This window comes from Pelophylax lessonae, assembly GCF_965119305.1.
Source record: "Pelophylax lessonae genome assembly, chromosome: 3".
Taxonomy (NCBI): Eukaryota; Metazoa; Chordata; class Amphibia; order Anura; family Ranidae; genus Pelophylax; species Pelophylax lessonae.
In genome coordinates this window covers 637,741,434-637,762,225 of record NC_138770.1, presented here as the reverse complement: position 1 = coordinate 637,762,225, position 20,792 = coordinate 637,741,434, and the positions used below count along the sequence as shown (strand labels likewise).

Below are 20,792 nucleotides of genomic sequence, written 5' to 3'. Positions count from 1 at the left end.
ATTTGTCTTTGATTAAAGTGATTTCTAAAGGCAACATTTTTATTTTTAAAAAATAAAGCCTTTCAAACCTGCTTTGTGCAATCATTTTGCCTAGACCAACCCAGATTTTCTCTTCTGGGGTCCCCCTAACGGCGCTCCTGGCTCCTCCCCTGTACTGAGTGCCCCCATAACAAGCTGCTTGCTATGGGGGACACTCGTGTGTGTGTGCTCACTCCCAAGCTGGCTCTCTGTGTCCATTGACACACAGAATATGGCTCGGCCCAGCCCCCTGCTGCCTCCTCACTGGCTGTGATTGACAACAGCAGGAGCCAGTGACTCCTATTGCTGCCTCTCTGTTCAATGAGGAGGGCTAAGAGAGCAGCTGCTCTCATGCACATCGCTGGATCAATATCAGGCTCAGGTAGGTAGGTAGGTAGGTATGTAGGGGGGAGCTGGGGGAGCATAGAATGAATTATGATAAGTAAAAAAACTGTCTTCTGCCTTAAGAACCACTAAAAACTCAAAAATTTAAGATTTACTATGTTATAAGGATCAATTAAAAATGTTGATTGTGACTAAGCAATACTCGGAACAATCGACTCTGTGTCTAGACCTTTAGTTTCTATAGTATGGGGAACATGTTAACTAAAATGTTTTGAAAACAGTTACTTTGTCTTGTGACAGTGTTTCTCTGAGGCCCCGTTCACACTGGGGCGACGCTACTTCCCGGGGCGACCTCACAGGTCGCGGCGCGCTGCTCGCACCGCGACCTCGGAGCGGCCGGCACGGACTTCATAACATTGAAGTCAATGCAGGTCGCTCCAGGTCGCCCAAAGAAGCTCCGTACCCTTTTTCTAAGTTGGAGCGACTTGTGTCGCTCCTATTAGAACGGGTCCACGGCTTCTCTATGCCAGGCGACCTGTCAGGCGACCAGGTCGCCTGATGGGTCGCCCCAGTGTGAACGGGGGCTAAAGCAGTGGCCTCCAAACTGTGGCCCTGAGGGCTGGATGTGGTCCTTTGCTAGTTTTTATCTGGCCCTTGGGCCACTATTCCACCTGACGCCAATAGTGGGGCATAATTCCTGACACTAATGACGAGGCACTGTTCTTCCTGCTATTATCAATGATGGGGTACTATTCCTACCAATGACAACAACAATGGGGTACTGCTCCTCCTACTGACCACTAGCCCTGAGGCCATATTTTTTCTTGCCGATTCTGGACCTGGGACATTTTCTTCCCCCCTAAAGTCTGAAGGACAGTAAACTGGCCCTTTGTTTGAAATGTTTGGAGACCCCTGGTCTAAAGTAATTGAAGTGCTTGTGTAGCCATTCTTCTACCTTTGCTGCTCAAACCATGCATACATGAATTAAGGGTTGAACAACATTTCATTCATGTCAGTTCTGTGTGACTCTTGTGTAATTTTTGGAAAAACACAATAAAGGATTGTTTTGTAGTTTTACAGATGTAAAGCATCACTTTTCTGCCTTATTACTTGGTGAGGAATCTGTCCAGCAACTTCGGACCTAGTAGAAATTGTGTTAACTATCTTTTCTGCCTGTGAGAAGGGATAACCATATCTACATGTGCTAAATTCTGTTTTATTCATAGTAGAACATTTGGAGGTTGCTTTAATAAAAAAGGACACCCTGGGGGAGATTTACTAAAACTGGAGAGTGCAAAATCTGGTGCAGCTCTGCATAGAAACCAATCCGCTTCCAGGATTTATTGTCAAAGCTTAATTGAGCAAGCTGAAGTTAGAATCTGGTGCAGCTGTGCATGGTAGCAAATCAGCTTCTAAGTGCAGTTTTAGTAAATTTCCCTTACAGAATGCTTTTATAACATGCCATACCATGTCATTTCACACACTTCTCTTTGATGATGAGCCATCCTTTGGAATTCCGTACCCCAATCTGTCTGACTATACATAGTTAGTCAGGTTGAAAAAAAGACACAAGTCCATCTTGCTCAACCAATAAAAAAAAAACAGTAATGGAAATCCAACCATACAATCCTATACCCGCAGTTGGTCCAGTGGAAGGCGAAAATCCCCCCCCCCCCCCCAAAAAAAAAATCCTTCCTGATCCCCCGAGAGGCAATTTGATATTCCCTGGATCAACTTTACCTATAAATATTAGTACCCATTTATATTAAGTCCACCCAGGAAAGAATCCAGGTATTTTTTAAAGCAATCTAGTGAGCTAGCCAGAACCACCTCTGGAGGGAGTCTATTCCACATTTTCACAACTCTTAAGGTGAAAAACTTATATTTTGAGACTGAATCTGTTTTCCTCTAGATGTAAAGATTTCCCCCTTGTCCTCTGTGTTGACCCTAAAGTGAACAACTCAACACCAAGTTCACTATGTGGACCCCTTATGTATTTATACATGTTGATCATATCGCCCCTTAATCTCCTCTTCACAAGAGAGAATCTTTTCTCATAGCTGAGCTCCTCCACGCCTCTTATCAGTTTGGTTGCCCTTCTCTGCACTTTCTCCAGTTCCCTGATATCCTTTTTAAGAACTGGTGCCCAAAACTGAACTGCATATTCCAGATGAGGTCTTACTGTACTTACTTTGTACAGGTGCAAAATGCTATCTCTCTTTGGAGTCCATGCCATGCCTCTGTTAATACAAGAAAGGACTTTGCTTGCTAACCACAGCTTGGCATTGCATGCTATTATTAAGCTTATGATCTACCCGAACACCCAGGATCCTTCTCCGCTATGGCATTGCATGCTATTATTAAGCTTATGATCTACCAGAACACCCAGGATCCTTCTCCGCTATGGAGTCCCCCAGTTCTAATCCCCCTAGTATGTGTGATGTCTCCATATTCTTAGCCCCCACGTGCATAACTTTACATTTATCAACATTAACCCTCATTTGCCACATAGTTGAAACATAGTTGAAACACAATTAAACAGTGCATTGAGGTCAGCTTGTAGGTTGGAGACCTCCTGTAAAGAAGTTATTCCACTGCAAAGCTTGGTGTCATCTGCAAAAGACTGAAATGGTACTTTTAATCCCAGACCCTATATCATTTATAAAGATATTAAAAAGTAAGGGTCCCAACACTAAACCTTGGGGTCCACCACTGATAACTTTAGACCAGGGATCCTCAAACTACGGCACTCAAGCTGTTGTGGAACTACACATCCCATGAGGCATTGTAAAACTGACATTTCACAGACATGACTAGGCATGATGGGATTTGTAGTTCCTGAACAACTGGAGGACCTTAGTTTGAAGACCCCTACCTTAGACCATTCAGAGTGAGAATCATTAACCACTACTCTCTGAATTCTATCTTTTAGCCAATTTCCTATTCATTTGCAAACTGATCTTTCCAAGCCTGTAGACTTTACCTTACACATTAGCCGTGTGTGGGGAACTGTGTCAAACGCTTTTGCAAAATCCAAGTATACTACGTCCACAGCCACCCCTCTGTCCAAGGTTTTACTTACCACCTCCTAAAAAGAAATCGGGTTTGTTTGACAACTTCTGTCTTTCATGAATCCATGCTGTCTGTTGCGCAAAATTTTTTTTTTTTTTCCATTAAGAACTCATCTATGTGGTTTTTTAAACTCTCCAGTATCTTCCCGACTATAGAAGTTAAACTAACAGGTCTATAGTTACTTGGCAAAGACTTTGATCCTTTTTTAAATAGAGGCACCACATTGGCCCTACGCCAATCCAGTGGTACTATTCCAGTCCTTAACGAGTCCCTAGTCCCTAAAAATTAGAAACAAAGGCTTTGAAATTACAGCGCTCAATTCTTTTAGGATGCGTGGGTGGATGCCACCTGGTCCAGGCGCTTTATCCACTCTTATTCTGATTAAATATTTCTGGACCTTATCACATTTGAGCCATTGTGGATCATTTGGGACTGTGTCAATACCCTCCTCATTATGGTCATGAGCTCCCCCATGCTCCTTTGTATACTCAGAGCTGAAGAAAGTATTTCATAAATTTGCCTTTTGTACCGAGTCACTCACTCCTGGTTATTTTGTAAAGGGCCTACATGCACAGATCTAACATTTTTACTATTAATATATTTGAAGAATTTTTTAAGGTTTGTCCTACTATCTTTTCCAATCTGTTTTAGAATTTTTTCGTCCTTGATTTCCTTTTTACATATTCTGTTATATTCTTTGTAACAATTAAACAATGATAGTGTTCCTTCATTTTTATATTTTTTAAAAGCTCTCTCCAACTATCTCCAACTCTATGCTCTTTTAGTCAATCCCTGATAACTTGTTCTCTTCAGAGAAGCCTATCCTGTCCCCAAGCAACTGTACTTTTTTTCCCATCAACTAATCCCCCACAGTGATTAACTTTTGTATCACTTGACCCTGCCTTCTAGATTGTAAGCTCTAATGAGCAGGGCCCTCTGATTCCTCCTGTGTTGAATTGTACTGTAACAGACGGTCTTGGCGTTTTATAAATCTTGTATAATAATAATGAGCACTTAAAGTGGTTAAGTCAGTGTTCTCAATTACTGGCAGCCCTTCTGTTATAAGAAGATATACAACTCAGTGTATGTATGTATTTATTTATTTTTTTAATTCTAATCCTAAATACCTTCATCCACATCGCCGGTCTATAGTCACGTGACCACCCGCTGCTGCTGAGATCTCCCTCTGACGTCTGTCTGGTAGTCAAGTGACTGCACATCGGCAATGTGGATGAAGGTATTTAGGATTAGAATTTAAAAAAAAATCATATCTTGTTATAACAAAGGGGCTGCCATTAATTGCTAATTTTTTTATTTTTTTTTTGAGTTGCAACCTTTTTAACATACTTTCTCTTTTCAGGTATCCCATCAAGCACCCAGGCCTGGTTTCTCTTGCAGGCATGCGGGGCTTCAATGCCTGGAGTGCCCCCGTCAGAAAGAACTGAGATTGCAGACACAGTCTGGAGCAAGCTACAAGAATTAGGTGTGGATTAAACTTTTCAATACGTTTTTATTGAAGTTTTCTTAATGGTATACAGGGTGGAAATCCATGCAAGGGTATAGAAGAAAACAATATGTCGGTGAACTTCAGAGTTACATTCATTGAGAAATAATAAAATGAAAAATACCCAAATGACTAAATCAAAATGCAACAAGTATTGTAACTTGCTAAACAATAATACAATACTAAACAATGTACTTAAGAAGGCGGACCCATCACTAGCCATAGAGGATTGCTGTTGAATTGTAGATCAAATCTTCACATCTTCTGTGTGTTTAGCTTAAGCTGACCATACAGCATACAATTTTCTTATTCAATTTCCCTTAGATTTACTTCAAACGATGTAGTTCAAGGGCCTGCCTGATTGCATAAAATTTGAAAGCGTTTAGGTTTTACCACATATATGGTTTTGGTAAATCTAAAGGAAAGTTGTACAAGAAAAATGAATAATGTGTGGCCAGCCTTAGACTGAGGGGACTGCAGTTACCTCCAACAAGGTGTTATTTTATTTATTACACTGTATAAACCCATGGCTTTCATTGCACAATACAGATTTACAGCCTTTGCCATGACACTCAAAATTGAGCTCAGATGCATGTTGTTTCCATTGATCATCCATGAGATGTTTCTACAACTTGATTGGAGTCCACCTGGGATAAATTCAGTTGACTGAATTTTTTGAAAAAAAAAAGCACTGTTTTTTTCAATGAAGATAACATTAAATTAATCAGAAACACAGTCTAGACTTTAATGTGGTAAATGACTATTCTAGCTGGAAACGGCTGATTTTAATGGAATATCTACATAGGTGTACAGAGGCCCATTTCCAGCAACCATCCCTCCTGTGTTCTAATGGTACATTGTCTTAGCTAATCATGTTAAAAGGCTAATTGATGATTACAAAACCCTTGTGCAATTATGTTAGCACAGCTGAAAACTGTTGTGCTGATTAGAGAAGCTATAAAACTGGCCCTTCCTTTGAGCTAGTTGAGTATCTGGAGCATCAGCATTTGTGGGTTCGATTATACTCTCAAAATGGCCAGAAAAAGAGAACTTTCTTCTAAAACTTGACAGTCTATTCTTCTGAGAAGAGAAATGAAGGCTATTCCATGTGAGAAATTGCCAAGACACTGAAGATTTCCTACAGTGGTGTGTATTACTCCCTTCAGAGAACAGCACAAACGGGCTCTAACCAGAATATAAAGAGAAGTGGGAGGCCCCGGTGCACAACTAAGCAAGAGGACAAGAGTCTCTAGTTTGAGAAATAGAATCCTCACAGGTCCTCAACTGGCAGCTTCATTAAATGGTACCTGCAAAACGTCAGTCTCAACGTCAACAGTGAAGAGGTGACTCCGGGATGCTGGCCTTCTAGGCAGAGTGGCAAAGAAAAAGCCATATCTGAGACTTGCCAATAAAAGGAAAAGATTAAGATGGGCAAAAGAACACAGACATTGGACAGAGGAAGATTGGAAAAAAGTGTTATGGACAGACGAATATAAGTTTGAGGTGTTTGGACCACTTAGAAGAACATTTGTGAGATGCAGAACAAGTGAACAGATGCTGGAGGAGTGCCTGACGTCATCTGTCAAGCATGGTGGAGGTAATGTGCTGGTAAAGTGGGAGATTTGTACAAGGTAAAAGGGATTTTGAATAAGGAAGACTATCACTCCATTTTGCAATGCCATGCCATACCCTGTGGACAGCGCTTGATTTAAGCCAATTTCCTCCTACAACAGGACAATGACCAAAGGCACACCTCCAAACTATGCAAGAACTATTTAGCGAAGAAGCAGTCAGCTGGTATTCTGTCTGTAATGGAGTGGCCAGCGCAGTCCCCAGATCTCAAACCTATTGAGCTGTTGTCGGAAAAGCTTGACCGTATGGTACGTAAGAAATGCCCATCAAGCCAATCCAACTTGTGGGAGGTGGTTCAGGAAGCGTGGGGTGTAACATCTTCAGATTACCTCAACAAATTGACAGCTAGAATGCCAAAGGTCTGCAAGGCTGTAATTGCCGCAAATTGAGAATTCTTTGATGAAAGCAAAGTTTGAAGGACAAAATTATTTCAAATTTTATTTCTAACCTCTTCAATGTCTTGACTATATTTTCTATTCATTTTGCAACTCATTTGATGAATAAAAGTGTGACTTTGCAATGGAAAACATGAGATTGTCTGGGTAACCCCAAACTTTTGAACGGTGTATATGTGTGTATGTATTAATATGTATATCTTTATATACACTGTGAGCACAAGTAACTATTTTGATCAAATCATCATTTTATACATATTGCCCAACTCCAATCTGTATATACTTTAATGCTTATTGGATTTAAGCATATCAGGTGATGTGTAATTAGGGAGGGTGTGGCCTAGGGAAATCAACACCCTATATCAAGGTGTGCATAATTATTAGGCAGCTTCTTTTCCTCAGGTAAAATGAGCCAAAAAGATTTAACAGACTCTGAAAAGTAAAAAATTGTAAAAAGTCTTTCAGAAAGATTCAGCACTCTAAGATGTTGCTAAGATGTTGGGGTGTGATCACAGAGCCATCAGACGTTTTTGTTGCAAATAGTCAACAGGGTTGCAAGAAATGTGTTGAGAAAAAGATGCACATTAACTAGGAATGGACCAATATGTTTTTTTCAGGGCTGATACCGATACCTATATTTTGGTCACAACGTATCGGTATTGGGTGATATTGGCCGATATTTTGGACATTTAAAGTTTTGAAAAATGCCCTCAGGATCCTGAATGCTTTCTCCGATGTGACGGGACTCAGGGTTAACTGGTCCAAGTCTTTACTGTTGGCAATTGACCCTGAGGCTAGGAGTGGATGTGGGCCAGGTGTTTCTCTCCAGTGGGTAGATAGCTTCATGTACCTTGGGGTCCGGGTCTCGCGGAACCCTGCCGACTTTGTTGCCCTGAATCTGGAGCCGGCTGTGGCTGCACTTAGGGCCAAACTGAAGGCGTGGGAGAACCTCCCTCTTTCCCTGCTAGGCAAGATCAATTTGATAAAAATGAAACTCCTTCCTAAATTGATGTACTTGTTTCGACACTCTCCGCAATGGATCCCAAAGTCCTTTTTCACTGCACTAAATAAGATGTTTTCCAGTTTCTTATGGGGCCCCCGCCCCCCCAGATACAAATTCTCCACCCTTATGCGTCCCCTCTCCCAGGGGGGACTGGCTTTCCCCGACTGCCACAAATATTTCTTGGCCTCTCCGCTGGTCACAGCTGTCTGGTGGTTGGCCCCGGAGGCTTCTAATTCCGCAGTAGTGGTGGAGGCCGCGTGCTGGTTTCAACGGAGGCGTTGTCCCTTCTCTTGTTTCGTGGGCCTCGGGCCCCTTACGAATTGACTACCTCCATGCGCACGACGCTTCGGGCGTGGCGCCAGGGGCTTCTTTTGGAGTCTTATCCGAGCACCGCGTCCTCCCCGAGCACCCCTCTGTGGAAGAACCCCTCCCTGCCCCACCTGTACAGTCTCCCTGACCCGGTGCGATGGACCAAGTTTAATATTAAAAAGGTCTCAGACCTCACGCCTGACCTAACCCTCCCGTCCTTCACGAGTCTAGTTTCGGATCGTAAAAAAGTTTTGAAAAATAAAGACAGTTTTTGACACAAATCTGGTACTGAACATGATCATTTTTGTTTAATGCTTAATGGCTGGCTTGCTTGCACCCTGTTGTGGGTGGCTGGCTTGCACCCTGTTGTGGGTGGCTGGCTGGCACAGAGGCTGTGGGTGAGTGGCTGGCACTGGGGCTCTGGGTGGCTGGCACCCTGTCTGTGGGTGGCTGGCTGGCAGCCTGTGGTGGTGGGTGGGTGGCTGGCACATGGGCTGTTACAATGCCTGTTGCTTGCTGGCTGGTACAGGGCCTGTGGGTGTGGGTGGCTGGCTGGCACCGGTCTGCTGTGGGTGGGTGTATGGCTGTGATACACTCCCGCGAGACTAGTCCCAACTCCAGACGAGGCTGTCCAAGGCGAGTGAGGCGGCCTAAGAAGGCAGAATGACGTCACCAAGATATCGGCAATATCAGCCAGTTCCAGGGCTGCCACCGATCTATCGGGGAAAGTGCACATCTGCCACTGATATATCGGCCTTGCCGATAATCGGTCTATCCCTAACATTACCTGCCAAAGATTTGAGAAGAATCAAATGTTAAGCTACCAGGAACCCATTATCCTTCAGTACTGTCGTATTCCAGAGCTATAACCTACCTGGAGTGCCCAGAAGTACAAGGTGTTCAGTGCTCAGAGACATAGCCAAGGTAAGGTAGGCTGAAACCCGACCGCCACTGAACAAGACACATTAGTTGAAACGTCAAGACTGGGTCAAGAAATATCTGAAGACAGATTTTCCAAAGGTTTTATGTATGGACTGATGAGATGATGGACCAGGTAGATGGGCTTATTGCTGGATCAATAATGGGCACAGAGCTCTACTTCCACTCAGACCCAAGCAAGGTGGAGGTGGGGTACTGGTATGGGCTGGTTTTATTAAAGATGAGCTAGTTTGACCTTTTCTGGTTGAGATGGATTCGACTCCCAAACCTACTGCCAGTTTTTAGAAGACCCTTTCTTCAAGCAGTGGTATAGGAAAAAGTCTGCATCTTTCAAGACCATGACATTTTATGCAGGACAATCTGGAAGAACAAGTTACTGCTTGCTGGAGAGAACCAGTGCCAAGACCGGTGGCTGGGGGTACAGGTGAAAAAGCAGCCACTGGTCTTGCAAACAGGAAATCACTGGGGATTAACAGTTTTACTTCAAAATCGTCAGGCTATTACAGAGGCGCTACTGAGCTCAGATGATGGATATCTTAGTTGGTGAAGGTATTAGATCAGCAACAGGGACATGGGGGGAAAATTATTGTCCAGAGTTCTCCTTTTTAAAGGTGAAAGAATAATTACATGGACCCCTTCCTCACCTGATCTAAACCTTATTGAGAACTTGTTGGCCTTTCCTAACTACTTGCCGAATGCCTGCCGCAAACCGCCATACCTGTACCGCTCGCGCCCCCATTAGGCCGCAGGGAAGCCAATCCATGAGGCCGGCGGCCGCGATTTGCTGCCGGGCACCCACGATCGCTTCCCGTGGAGAGAGATCGACGGTCTGCTGTTGTAAACACAGCAGACCATTATTCTGTCTGGAATGAACACAGAGCGCCTGTGATCCTCCTATTTAGGATCACAGGTCTCTGTGTTGATTCCACAAGTCCCTCCCCCATACAGTTAGAAAGCACTCCCCTAGGCTCGCACTGAACCCTTTGATCGTCCCTGGGTTAACCCCTTCCCTTCCATTGTCATTATTACAGTAACAGTGCAAATTTTTAGCACTGATTACTGTAGTAATGTCACTGGTCCCCCCCCCCCCCCCCAAAAGTGTCCAAAAATGTCAGTTAGGGGTCCAATCTGTCCGCCGCAATGTCAGTCCTGCTGGAAATTGTAGATCGCCGCCATTACTAGTGGAAAAAATAAATAAAATGACCGAAATCTTTCCCCTAGTTTTGTGGATGCGATAACTTTTAGGCAAACCAATCAAAATACGCTTGCTTTTTTTTTTTTTTTTTTTTTTTTTACCAAAAACATGTAGCGGAATACAAATTGGCCTAAAAAGGTGAAAAAATTAATTTTTTTTTTAATTTTTTTTTTTGTGAATATGCTATAGCATAAAGTGAAAAATATTGTTTTTTTTTTCCTTTTTTCAGAATTGTCGCTATTTTTTGTTTATAGCGCAATAAATAAAATCGCACAGGTGATCAAATACCACCAAAAGAAAGCTCTATTAGTGAGGAAAAAAGGACATCCATTTTTATTAGGGTACAGTGTCGCACGACGGTGCAAATGTCCGTTAAAGTAACGCAGTGCCAAATCTCAAAAAATGGCCTGGTCATAAGGGGGTAAATCCTTCCGGGGCTGAAGTGGTTAAACGAGAGGTTTACAGTTAAGGAAAACTGTAGACCTATCTGAACAGTGTCTTGGAGGCTGTGATTGCTGCTGCACAAAAAGTTGATCGTCAACGGATCAAGAAACTGGCAGACTCCATGAATGGAAGGCTTTTAACAAATAAAGTCTCACTTTAACAAATGAAAATAAACAAGTCAGATGGTAAAATTTGTCATTTTTTTCATTTAGTTTCATATTGATTGTGCACACATAGATATTCTCCTATGAAAGCCAAAACTTCACTTTTTCTTTCCTAAATATTCAGGTTTATTAACATTTTGGATTGACCGAGAGCACTGTAGTTGTTCAATATTGAAATTAATACTCAAAAATACAATTTGTCTAATAATTGTGCGTGCGCACAGTGTATTTATTATGTGTATGCCCATCCAGCATAGTGTAGTCAAACATGACACTAGTTTGTGGCCAAAGTCATTTGCTGAATCTCTGGTTAAGTTAATATATTAGATGGAATTGAAATGAAATCTGTGGTTGTATGTATCAGCTGATAATGCAAATAATTGTTTTCAAAATTAATCAATTTAATGGCTGATTATTGGAAAGAATCCGGTATATGCTTGGTTTGACTGGCAGATGCCTATACATGTAATATATGCACACAAGTATTTTGCACATGTTTTATTACACACTGATATGGAATTCTGAATTATTTTTCCCTTTTAGGTGTTGTCTTCAATGAAAGCCATTACAATATTTTACTGAAAATTTACCTTGAAAATGAACACAAATTCTCACCTACTGAATTCCTTTCTAGCATGGAGAACGCTCAATTACAGCCAGATCAAGTAAGTAATGAGCGCATGTGTCTACATAATGCTCAGGATTTTATTTTTTACCAAGCTGAAATATTGGGGCTTATTTATAAAATATGGGAACAATGAGTCATGTTCCTTATTTTCCCATAGCGTGAAAGATGACGGCTGCTGTACCAAGTTGCTCTATATTGGTTTGAAAATTGTAACTCTTACAAAAGTATGCCAAAAAATGAGGTATTGTAGAAAAAATACCAAGATCAGTTTTTTTTAGACGGATCCATACTGAACCCCAGTGTATGTCTTCGGGCAGGGGAATTTTACCAGACAAAGGGATGTCGTCTGTTTACATGTATTTTGTTTTATGACTGTTTTTAACCACTTAAAGCGGAGTTCCACCCAAAAATGGAACTTTCGCTTTAGGGAGTCCTGACCCCCTGACATGCCACATTTGGCATGTCATTTTTTTGGGGGGGGAGCGGGTACCTAGTTTTGACAGGTACCCGCTCCCACTTCCGCTCGGAGCGCCGCGGCGCCCTGAACGGAAGTTCTCCTCTCCCCCTCCCTCCCTGCAATCTTCTGGGACACGTCAGAGGTCCCAGAAGATTGCCGGCCAATCAAGACGCGCAGCGCGACTCGCGCATGCGCAGTGGGTACCCGGCTGTGAAGCCGCAAACTGTCACAGCCGGGTGCCCACAGCAGTGATGCCGGCGCTGAGGGAGAGGATCGAGGCTTCGGGCGGCCGCATCGCTGGACCGTTGGACAGGTGAGTGAATGGCTGGAACTCCGCTTTAAGGACTGCACATGTACATTTACTGCGGCAGCGTGGCTCTTAAGCACAAAATCACGTACTTGTATGTGATCTCGTCGTCGGCTCTGGGGTGGGGATTGTGAGTACACCACCAAGTGAAAATGTCCAAATTGGGCCCAATTAGCCATTTTCCCTCCCCGGTAACGCAACTCGTAAGTGTTACAAGGTCTCAGGTGTGAATGGGGAACAGGTGTGTTAAATTTGGTGTTATCGCTCTCACTCTCTCATACTGATCACTGGAAGTTCAACATGACACCTCATGGCAAAGAACTCTCTGAGGATCTGAAAAATAAAAAGATGGCCTAGGCTATGAGCTCCACCAGCTCTGTGATGTCGTCATGGAGGAGTGGAAGAGGACTCCAGTGGCAACCTGTGAAGCTCTGGTGAATTCCATGCCCAAGAGGATTAAGGCAGTGCTGGAAAATAATGGCGGCCACACAAAATATTTATACTTTTGGGCCCAATTTGGACATTTTTACTTTGGGGTGTCCTCACTTTTGCTGCCAGCAGTTTAGACAATAATGGCTGTGTGTTGAGTAATTTTGAGGGGGACAGCAAATTTACACTGTTATACAAGCTGTACACTCACTACTTTACATTGTAGGAAAGTGTCATTTCTTCAGTGTTGTCACATGAAAAGATATAATAAAATATTCACAAAAAATGAGGGGTGTGTGTGTATGTATATGTATGTATGTATATATGTGTGTATATGTGTATGTATATATATATATATATATATATATATATATATATATATATATATATATATATATATATATGTGTGTGTGTGTGTGTGTGTGTGTGTGTGTGTGTGTATATATATATATATATATATATATATATATATATATATATATATATATAATATTCCTTGTACATCTTCAAAGGCATTTCAATAATGTGATTTATTTTCAGAATACATATGAAGGACTGATTGCAGCTTACTGCAATGAAGGAGATATTCAAGGAGCAAGGTGAGGTTTACAACCTTGTATTATAAGGGCACAAAGCCACTATTGATGTTTTCAGGTTTGCAGGGCTTGGTTGTACTATTGGGATGCACAGGTAGTGTCCAGTTTTCCAAGGTAAGGTGAAGTCGGCAACAAAGTGAATAATAATAAAAATCAATATTTAGTCAATCCAAAGGAGTACAAGCATGACAAAATGGAGCCAACTGACATGTTTCTACTGACCAGGACCTTAATCATAGTTTGATTAAGGCCCTGGTGGGCTGAAACATGTCAGTTGGCTCCATTTTGAAATGCATGTACTCCTTTGGATTGACTAAAGATTGATTTTACTAATCATCCTATTGTCAACTTCACCTTACCTTGGAGGACTTTAGTGTGCCGATTGTAAACTACTTGTCAGGCACAGTGAGTGACCATTTTATACCTGCAATTGGGTTGTAGTGCCAGCACTTTACTTGATTAGTGTCCAGCTTTTTTTTTTTTTCCTTTTGAATTTATTCCTTGTTTATTTGGCATACTTAAGGATACATCAGTGTGTGGACTGTGTTTTGCCTGCACAGATGTTTGCGCATCCATGTGCAGGCAATTCATTTCATGTCTATTGGGACGCAGCTTGCAAGTTTAGGGTTGCTATGTATTATTTTTGTCTGCGCTGATTGTCAATATATATTTTATTGGGACGCAGTGGCTGCACTGACATGACCATTGGTCCTAATTTGAAATTCGTGTAGGTCCCCGAATGCAGACCATGTGAGTTCAGGGACGCGCACCCACACGGATGTCAGTATGGCAGCAGTGGCTGTGTCTGTGCAGCCACTGCAAACCAGTCGACTTGAATAGGACTGCCTGCACACAAATGCACAGAACACATGCTTCCCACCTTGCACGGTTGTACACTTAAGTACGTTCGTTTTAAACTAGGCACAAGTTTAAAAGTTTAACATTTTTGAGATGCTACCTGCTTTTGTTTTAAGCCTTAAAGCGGAGTTCCAGCCTCAAATACCTTTTTTAAATAAAAATACCCCTATAATACTAATCCATCGCCCTTTACAGAACCGCTATTCTCATACTTACAAGGTGTACAGTATTGGATTTTAGTCAAAATCTTACTTTTAAAAACGCTGTCTGGGCGTGGCCATCTTGGATGTGGGCATCTGAAGCCGCAGTGTAATCTGCTGCGTCCTTCTTCCTGATTCCAGGGAGTGGTCTGGGAGTTCTTCCTGATTCCAGCCTTCTGGGAGTGATGACAAACGGCTCCCAGGATGCAATGCAAAGGCAGAAGTGATGTCGGTGGCCGTGGCCACAGAAGGGGGGAGAAGGAGGAAGTACAATCAAAAATGCCCTGAAAATAAGGCAAGGGACCCCGAAAAAAAATTTAAAATGCCCAATTGTTGATCAGCATAGCGAGCACTCCAGGAATCACTAAAGTTGCAAAATAGGCCGGAACTCCGCTTTAAAACATTTATTTTTACTTGGATAGTGTTCCAAAATGGTTTTTCCTTCATTAAATGTATTACACAATAACATTCATCTACTGTCAGCCTTGTCACTTTATCTGCTTTGTGACGTTCTGCAAGTCCAGTTATTCTCAAGGTTAATGAATGCCTTAGAAATTGTTTGCATGCATATAATGTCTGTCTTTGCAGTAAAAATATGAATTGATCATGTCTGTCTTGGTTTCATGACAGCAAAATTCTGGGTTTCATGAAGAGCACCAATCTCCCAATCACAGAGTCAGTTTTCAGCTCTCTGATCAGAGGGCATGCAAGATCTGGGTAAGGTCTACAGTCTTTTATATCTCCACTAATTCCAGAGTAAATGAAATGTGTGCTTCTATTGGTGGCCGGTCTTTCTATAGGTTCTGAACTTTAATCTGCTTATATTTTGCATTTCTGCATTCCTGTTTTCCTTCCTTATCATCATGCTAATGAAATATTTCAATATAACTGTTCTGATTTCATTTCACACTTAGACCTACCGATGATATCCCTGGGTCTCTGTGCTTCACAGTGCAATGCAGGCAGATAAGGGCTTGTAGGAGAGATCATCAGGGTACTGTGTATAGCTTCCTAAAAAGATCACATCCCCCTGTTTTTAGTACTCTTCTCAGGAGCAATTCAGCCCTCGTGCAAGCAGTTGGGAGGAAGTACATATACTGCGGCGGTCAGCCCCTCACAGGCAAAGTGACGTAGGGGTACGTCGCTAGCCTGTGAGGCTCTGGGGGGCGAGCGCACACCGCAGGATGCGCGCTCCCGCTCGGTCACAGACCCCCCCCCCCCCCCGGGCATGTGACCGGTGGACCCGATATCCGCCGGGCACTCGCGATCGTCCGTTACACCGGGAGAAAGGCAGGCATCTGATGTAAACAAAGCCGCCTGTCATTCTCCCCTGTGTAAGAATAGTGATCATACGGTTCTGCTATGTAGGACCGTTGATCACTGTTCTTACACCTCAAGCCACAACCAATCACAGTTAGAATCACGCCCCTAGGGACACACTTAACCCCTCCCTCTCAAAAAAAGTTAACCCCTTTACTGCCAGTGTCATTTTTACAGTAACAGTGCATATGTATAGCACTGATTACTGCAGTAATGTCACTGGTACCCCCAAAAGTGTCAAAAATGTCAGTCAAGGGTCTGATCTGTCCGCCGCAATGTCGCAGTCCCGCAAAAAAAATCGCAGATCGCCGACAAAAATGACAAAAATCTTTCCCTTAGTAAACGCAATAACTTTTGCCCAAACCAATCAAAATACGCTTTTTTTTTTTTTTTTTTTACCAAACATATGTAGCAGAAAACAAATTGGCCTAAAATGTTAAACAATTTTGATTTTTACATTTTTTTTTGAGGGGGAATTTCATATAAAATAATGTGAAAAATATTGTTATTTTTGCAAAATTGACGCTCTTTTTTTTGTTTATAGCGCATGATCAAAAAATCGCACAGGTGATCAAATACCACCAAAAGAAAGCTCTGTTAGTGGGAAAAAAAGGACGCCAAATTCGTTTAGGTACAGCGTTGCATGGCCGCGCAATTGTCCATTAAAGTCACGCAGTGCCAAATCGCAAAATAGGCCCTGGTCAGAAAGGGGGTAAAATCTTCGGGGCTTAAGTGGGTTAGAATAGCAAACATATTATACTTACCTGCTCTGTGCAGCGGTATTGCACAGAGCTGCCTCGATACTGCTCTTCTCCGGACCCCCAGAGGCGATCCTGGCTCCTCCTGTTCTTTGTGTCAATAAACGTACTCAGCGGGACTTAGCCCTGCCCCCTACTTCCTCCTCACTGCATTTAATTGACAGCAGCAGTAGCCAATTGCTCCTGCTGCTCGAGTGCTGTGTGAAGAGGAAGAAAGGGGAGTCGTACCCGAAGTCGCACTGACCTGCGATTTTGAAATCATGCAATTTCAGATGAAGTCACACAATTTTAAAGCCGCAGTCAATGAGAACAAGGGCTAACCCTTTGTTTCGGACAGTGGTCAAATCTAATTCTCAATTGACTGTGACATCTGGCAGCACAGGACAGACTATGTTTATAGTAAACATGAACTCCCCATTCACCTCTTTACCATAGCATAGAAGGGAAAAACTTCTGTTTGAGATTTCAGAGAAGAGAAAGTAAAATGTAAGCAGCCGTTTTTTTCCTTTTTTTTTTTTCCCCCCAATTTGGCTGCAAAAGTGAAAATCAACTTTAAAATGGAAGGAATGGCTATATACAGATACCGATAGGGTGATGTGCATTGTGACCCCTTTAAACTAAACACAAATGTCATTTTTAAATGACTGTATCATGTAGGAATCCTAAGAAATATGCAAGTAAAATTAAACTCTTTTTAAAATTTTGGATAGCGCATGGGGTGGTTGTAACCCGTCAGTTTTTTATATTTTTTTGCCATCGGTGTCCAATTGGGAAGATTTCCCTTCACTCCCTGTCCCATATCCAAAACAGGAAGTGAAAGGAAATCCCTGTAAAGTAAAGGAATCCTTTTAGGCCCCCAGATCACCTGAATAATGCCTCGTTTCCACTAAGCGGAACGGTTCGGGTCGCTACAGTTTGGAAGGGTTAGAGTGGTCCGGTCTATTCAGGTGAGCGTTTCCACTGCAAGTCGGGCCACCAGGGACCATGCGGGGTTTACACCAAATGAGGTGTTTGTTTTGCTCTTTCATTTGACGTGAGCATTGAAGTTTTCCTGTCCGCCAATCAGTGGAATGTATCGTGTGACACCAGTAGCTCCGCCCTAACCGTACCGTACCATTTCCTATGGCCCTACATCTGAAGCAGGACCAGGAATGATGCGGTTTGGGTTGGTTGTATGGGCCACTTTCATAATGGAAACACTCAAATTAGCGTACCGAACCGATCCGCTCAGTGGAAACGAGGCATAAGTGTCCCAATTGGAAGATTTCCCCTCTATTTTTTTATGGGGACAACCCAATATGTGGGATTTTTTTATTTATTTTTTTACTTTTGACAATTGTAAACAGGACAAATTGAGAGGGTGAATCTCCGTAACAGGAGATGATAAACACCTAACATATGTTTTAGCCCCCGTTCACACTGGGGCGACCTGTGAGGCGACCTGGTCGCCTCACAGGTCGCCGCAGGTCGCCTCCCATAGAGAAGCTGCGGACCCGTTCTAATAGGAGCGACACAAGTCGCTCCGACTCAGAAAAAGGGTCCGGAGCTTCTTTGGGGCGACCAGGAGGCGACCGCCATAGACTTCAATGTTACGAAGTCCGTGGCGGCCGCTCCGAGGTAGCGGCGCGCTGCTCGCACCGCGACCTCGGAGGTCGCGGTGCGAAGTAGCGTCGCCCCAGTGTGAATGGGGGCTTAATCCCTCTTCACTCTATCCAAAAAAAAATAAAAAAATTGCCTTTAGTTATATTTTAATTGCAGTTTGCATTGATTGAAAACCTAACACCCCTCCCCCCGCCAAGATGTGGCTGCACTGCTCCCATACTGATCACCCACCGCTGTCATTGCACTTGATGAACTGTTTGGACAACGGTGTCAGTGCTTGTAATGCACATGATTACATTCTTATTGGTCTTCAAGGAACCCCAAGTATTAAAGTGGTTGTGAACCCTTACATATACCCAGTGATGTGACTGGCCTCAGGTGATTCACTGAGATGAAACCAATCTTCTGACATAGGGTGTACCTGTTTATCTGCTATATTCTCTTAGTAAAGCCCTTCAAAGTACACAGATCAAAGGCTATTTCTCAGCTCCTGAAGGCATTGCGTCACTGCATAGCATAGAGCTGAGTGTAAATTGACACCTGAGTGGAGGGAAAATTCACCCCCCCCCCCACACACTCAGTCCCAGCTGAGACAGCTGAGGCTGTCAGTCCAAATCACCTTCTCTGTGCTGGAGGGCTGTGGTGTTGGCATAACCAGTCGGAAACTCATGCAGCCATGCAGATAGCAGAGTAAGGAGAGGGCAAAGAGGAATTGCAATCAGTGCTTTGGATTGAGGCAAGTACACACTATAGAGGGGTGTGCATTTTTTTTTATTGCAAAGGTTTACAACCACTTTGATGATTTGTCATTTTTTTTTTTTTTTATTCCAATGCTGTAGTTGTGTTGGTTCATTCCTGTTATTCTGTCTGTGCTTGTTCTGCAGAGATATGGAAAGTGCCAAGAACATCCTGCCTGTCATGGAAGGAGCAGGCTTAGTCCCTGGAAGAGGAGCATATGTTGCATTGCTTTGTGCATATGCTGAAAAAGGAGAAATCGAAAGCATCAAGCAGGTGGGTTGCTTTTTGGAATGTTTTAGGAAATGAGATTATGTAATGTGAAGTTGTTGAAGAGAGTCAGCATTTTTCTGTGTTCGAATGCTTTATTCTGTAAAGTAGACCTATACTAAGATTTTATCATGAGTCAATATTTTATGACTTTGTTGCACACAGGCTAAGGGCCTATTCACTGCACATGACTGCATGTTTATGTGCGTTTTGAAGCGCTTAAAGAGCGCTTGAATGCATTTTTTACTGCTTTTAGTACTGTGTTTGCAGTGCGTTTTGCTATACGTTTTTGGCTTATCTATCTTGGCTTAAAGGAGTGCAGTGCATTTGAAGCACGTTCCCTGCTTTTACGGTGCAGAAAAATGCAGCATGCTGTTTTTTTTTAACTGCACTGCAATGATGTGAACTATGCCCATAGGATTACCTTGATTTTGGGCTGTCTGTGCAGTTGGAGCTCAGTTCAAAATGCATCCAACTGCTTTCATATGCGTTGAGTGTGAAAGGGCCCTAATAGCAGTGGAGAAATTCTTATGTTTCTTAGGCTCCGTTTCCACTGCCGCAGCTACGAAGTCGTGCTACTTCTAGCGTGACTTCGTAGCGAAAGTAAACTGCGGCTTTCAGTGCGACTTGTTCCTCATTATAGAGGGAAGTCGCACTGAAGCCGGCTCAAAAGTAGTGCACGAACTACTTTTGAAATCGCCGCTACTGAAGTCGCGGCAGTGGAAACGGGCCGAATTGAAATCAATGGTTTTTGACTTGCTGTGCGACTTGACATGTGTCAAGTCGCACAGCAAGTCGCACTAGTGGAAACCGGCACTTAGGGAAGATGCTGCTCTCTGCTCCCTTCAGGGCTGGTTGCTTGGTATTTGGGCTCATTAACCCCACTGAGGGGGGACATCAGCCAGTACAAACTCTGATCCTTTAGTTGAAATGACAAGATCAAGTTGTCCTTCACACCAAGGGCTAACACCTAATTGTGATCCTGCTGTTATGCCCTTTAACAGCAAAGTGACCACACTTCCTGATAACCCCTCCTCCGTCTAGGTAAACTTACTGATACTTGCTTCTTCTTTACCTTCCTGCTTCTTCAGAGCCTTTGCTCTATGGCTCTAAGGCAGGGGTCTTCTCTGTCATGTGATCTAGCAGTGATGTCATACACTGGGTCAACTCTAATCATGAAGGTCACCCAGGGTGGACTCCTGCAGCTTGGCACATTGAGAAGTAGACCTTGACAAAGAGGTGGGTTGGCGGCTATCCAGAGAAACCGTCTTCATTCCCACATTACATATGTCCTTGCCTTTTCACTGAGCAGCATTTCAGCACCATTTCTCTTAACAATTACAAGGATAGGCTAAAAAATGGCAGTTGATGATAATCTGAGCTTTAATAAAATTCTGATTTCTGGATCTTTATTCCTGTTTAATCAACTGCCGATCACTCTCATTAACTATACTGCGAGCAATGCTTGGCAATGTACAGGTAAGTTGCCGGCTTGCTTAAAGCGGAGTTCCACCCAAAAGTGGAACTTCCGCTTTAGGGAGTCCTGACCCCCTGACATGCCACATTTGGCATGTCATTTTTTTGGGGGGGGAGCGGGTACCTAGTTTTGACA

General features: G+C 43.0%; 1 protein-coding gene across 1 annotated transcript in view; it reads left to right on the top strand.

Annotated features, from left to right (window-relative positions):
* The window catches only part of LRPPRC (leucine rich pentatricopeptide repeat containing), a 402,453-nt gene that overhangs the window by 5,672 nt on the left and 375,989 nt on the right, over positions 1–20,792 (top strand). Inside the window, exons 3-7 of the mRNA XM_082250995.1 lie at positions 4,796–4,918; positions 11,564–11,685; positions 13,382–13,440; positions 15,126–15,212; positions 19,060–19,186. Of these exons, the coding sequence (XP_082107121.1) occupies positions 4,796–4,918; positions 11,564–11,685; positions 13,382–13,440; positions 15,126–15,212; positions 19,060–19,186 (518 nt within the window). The remainder of the gene's footprint in view (positions 1–4,795; positions 4,919–11,563; positions 11,686–13,381; positions 13,441–15,125; positions 15,213–19,059; positions 19,187–20,792) is intronic.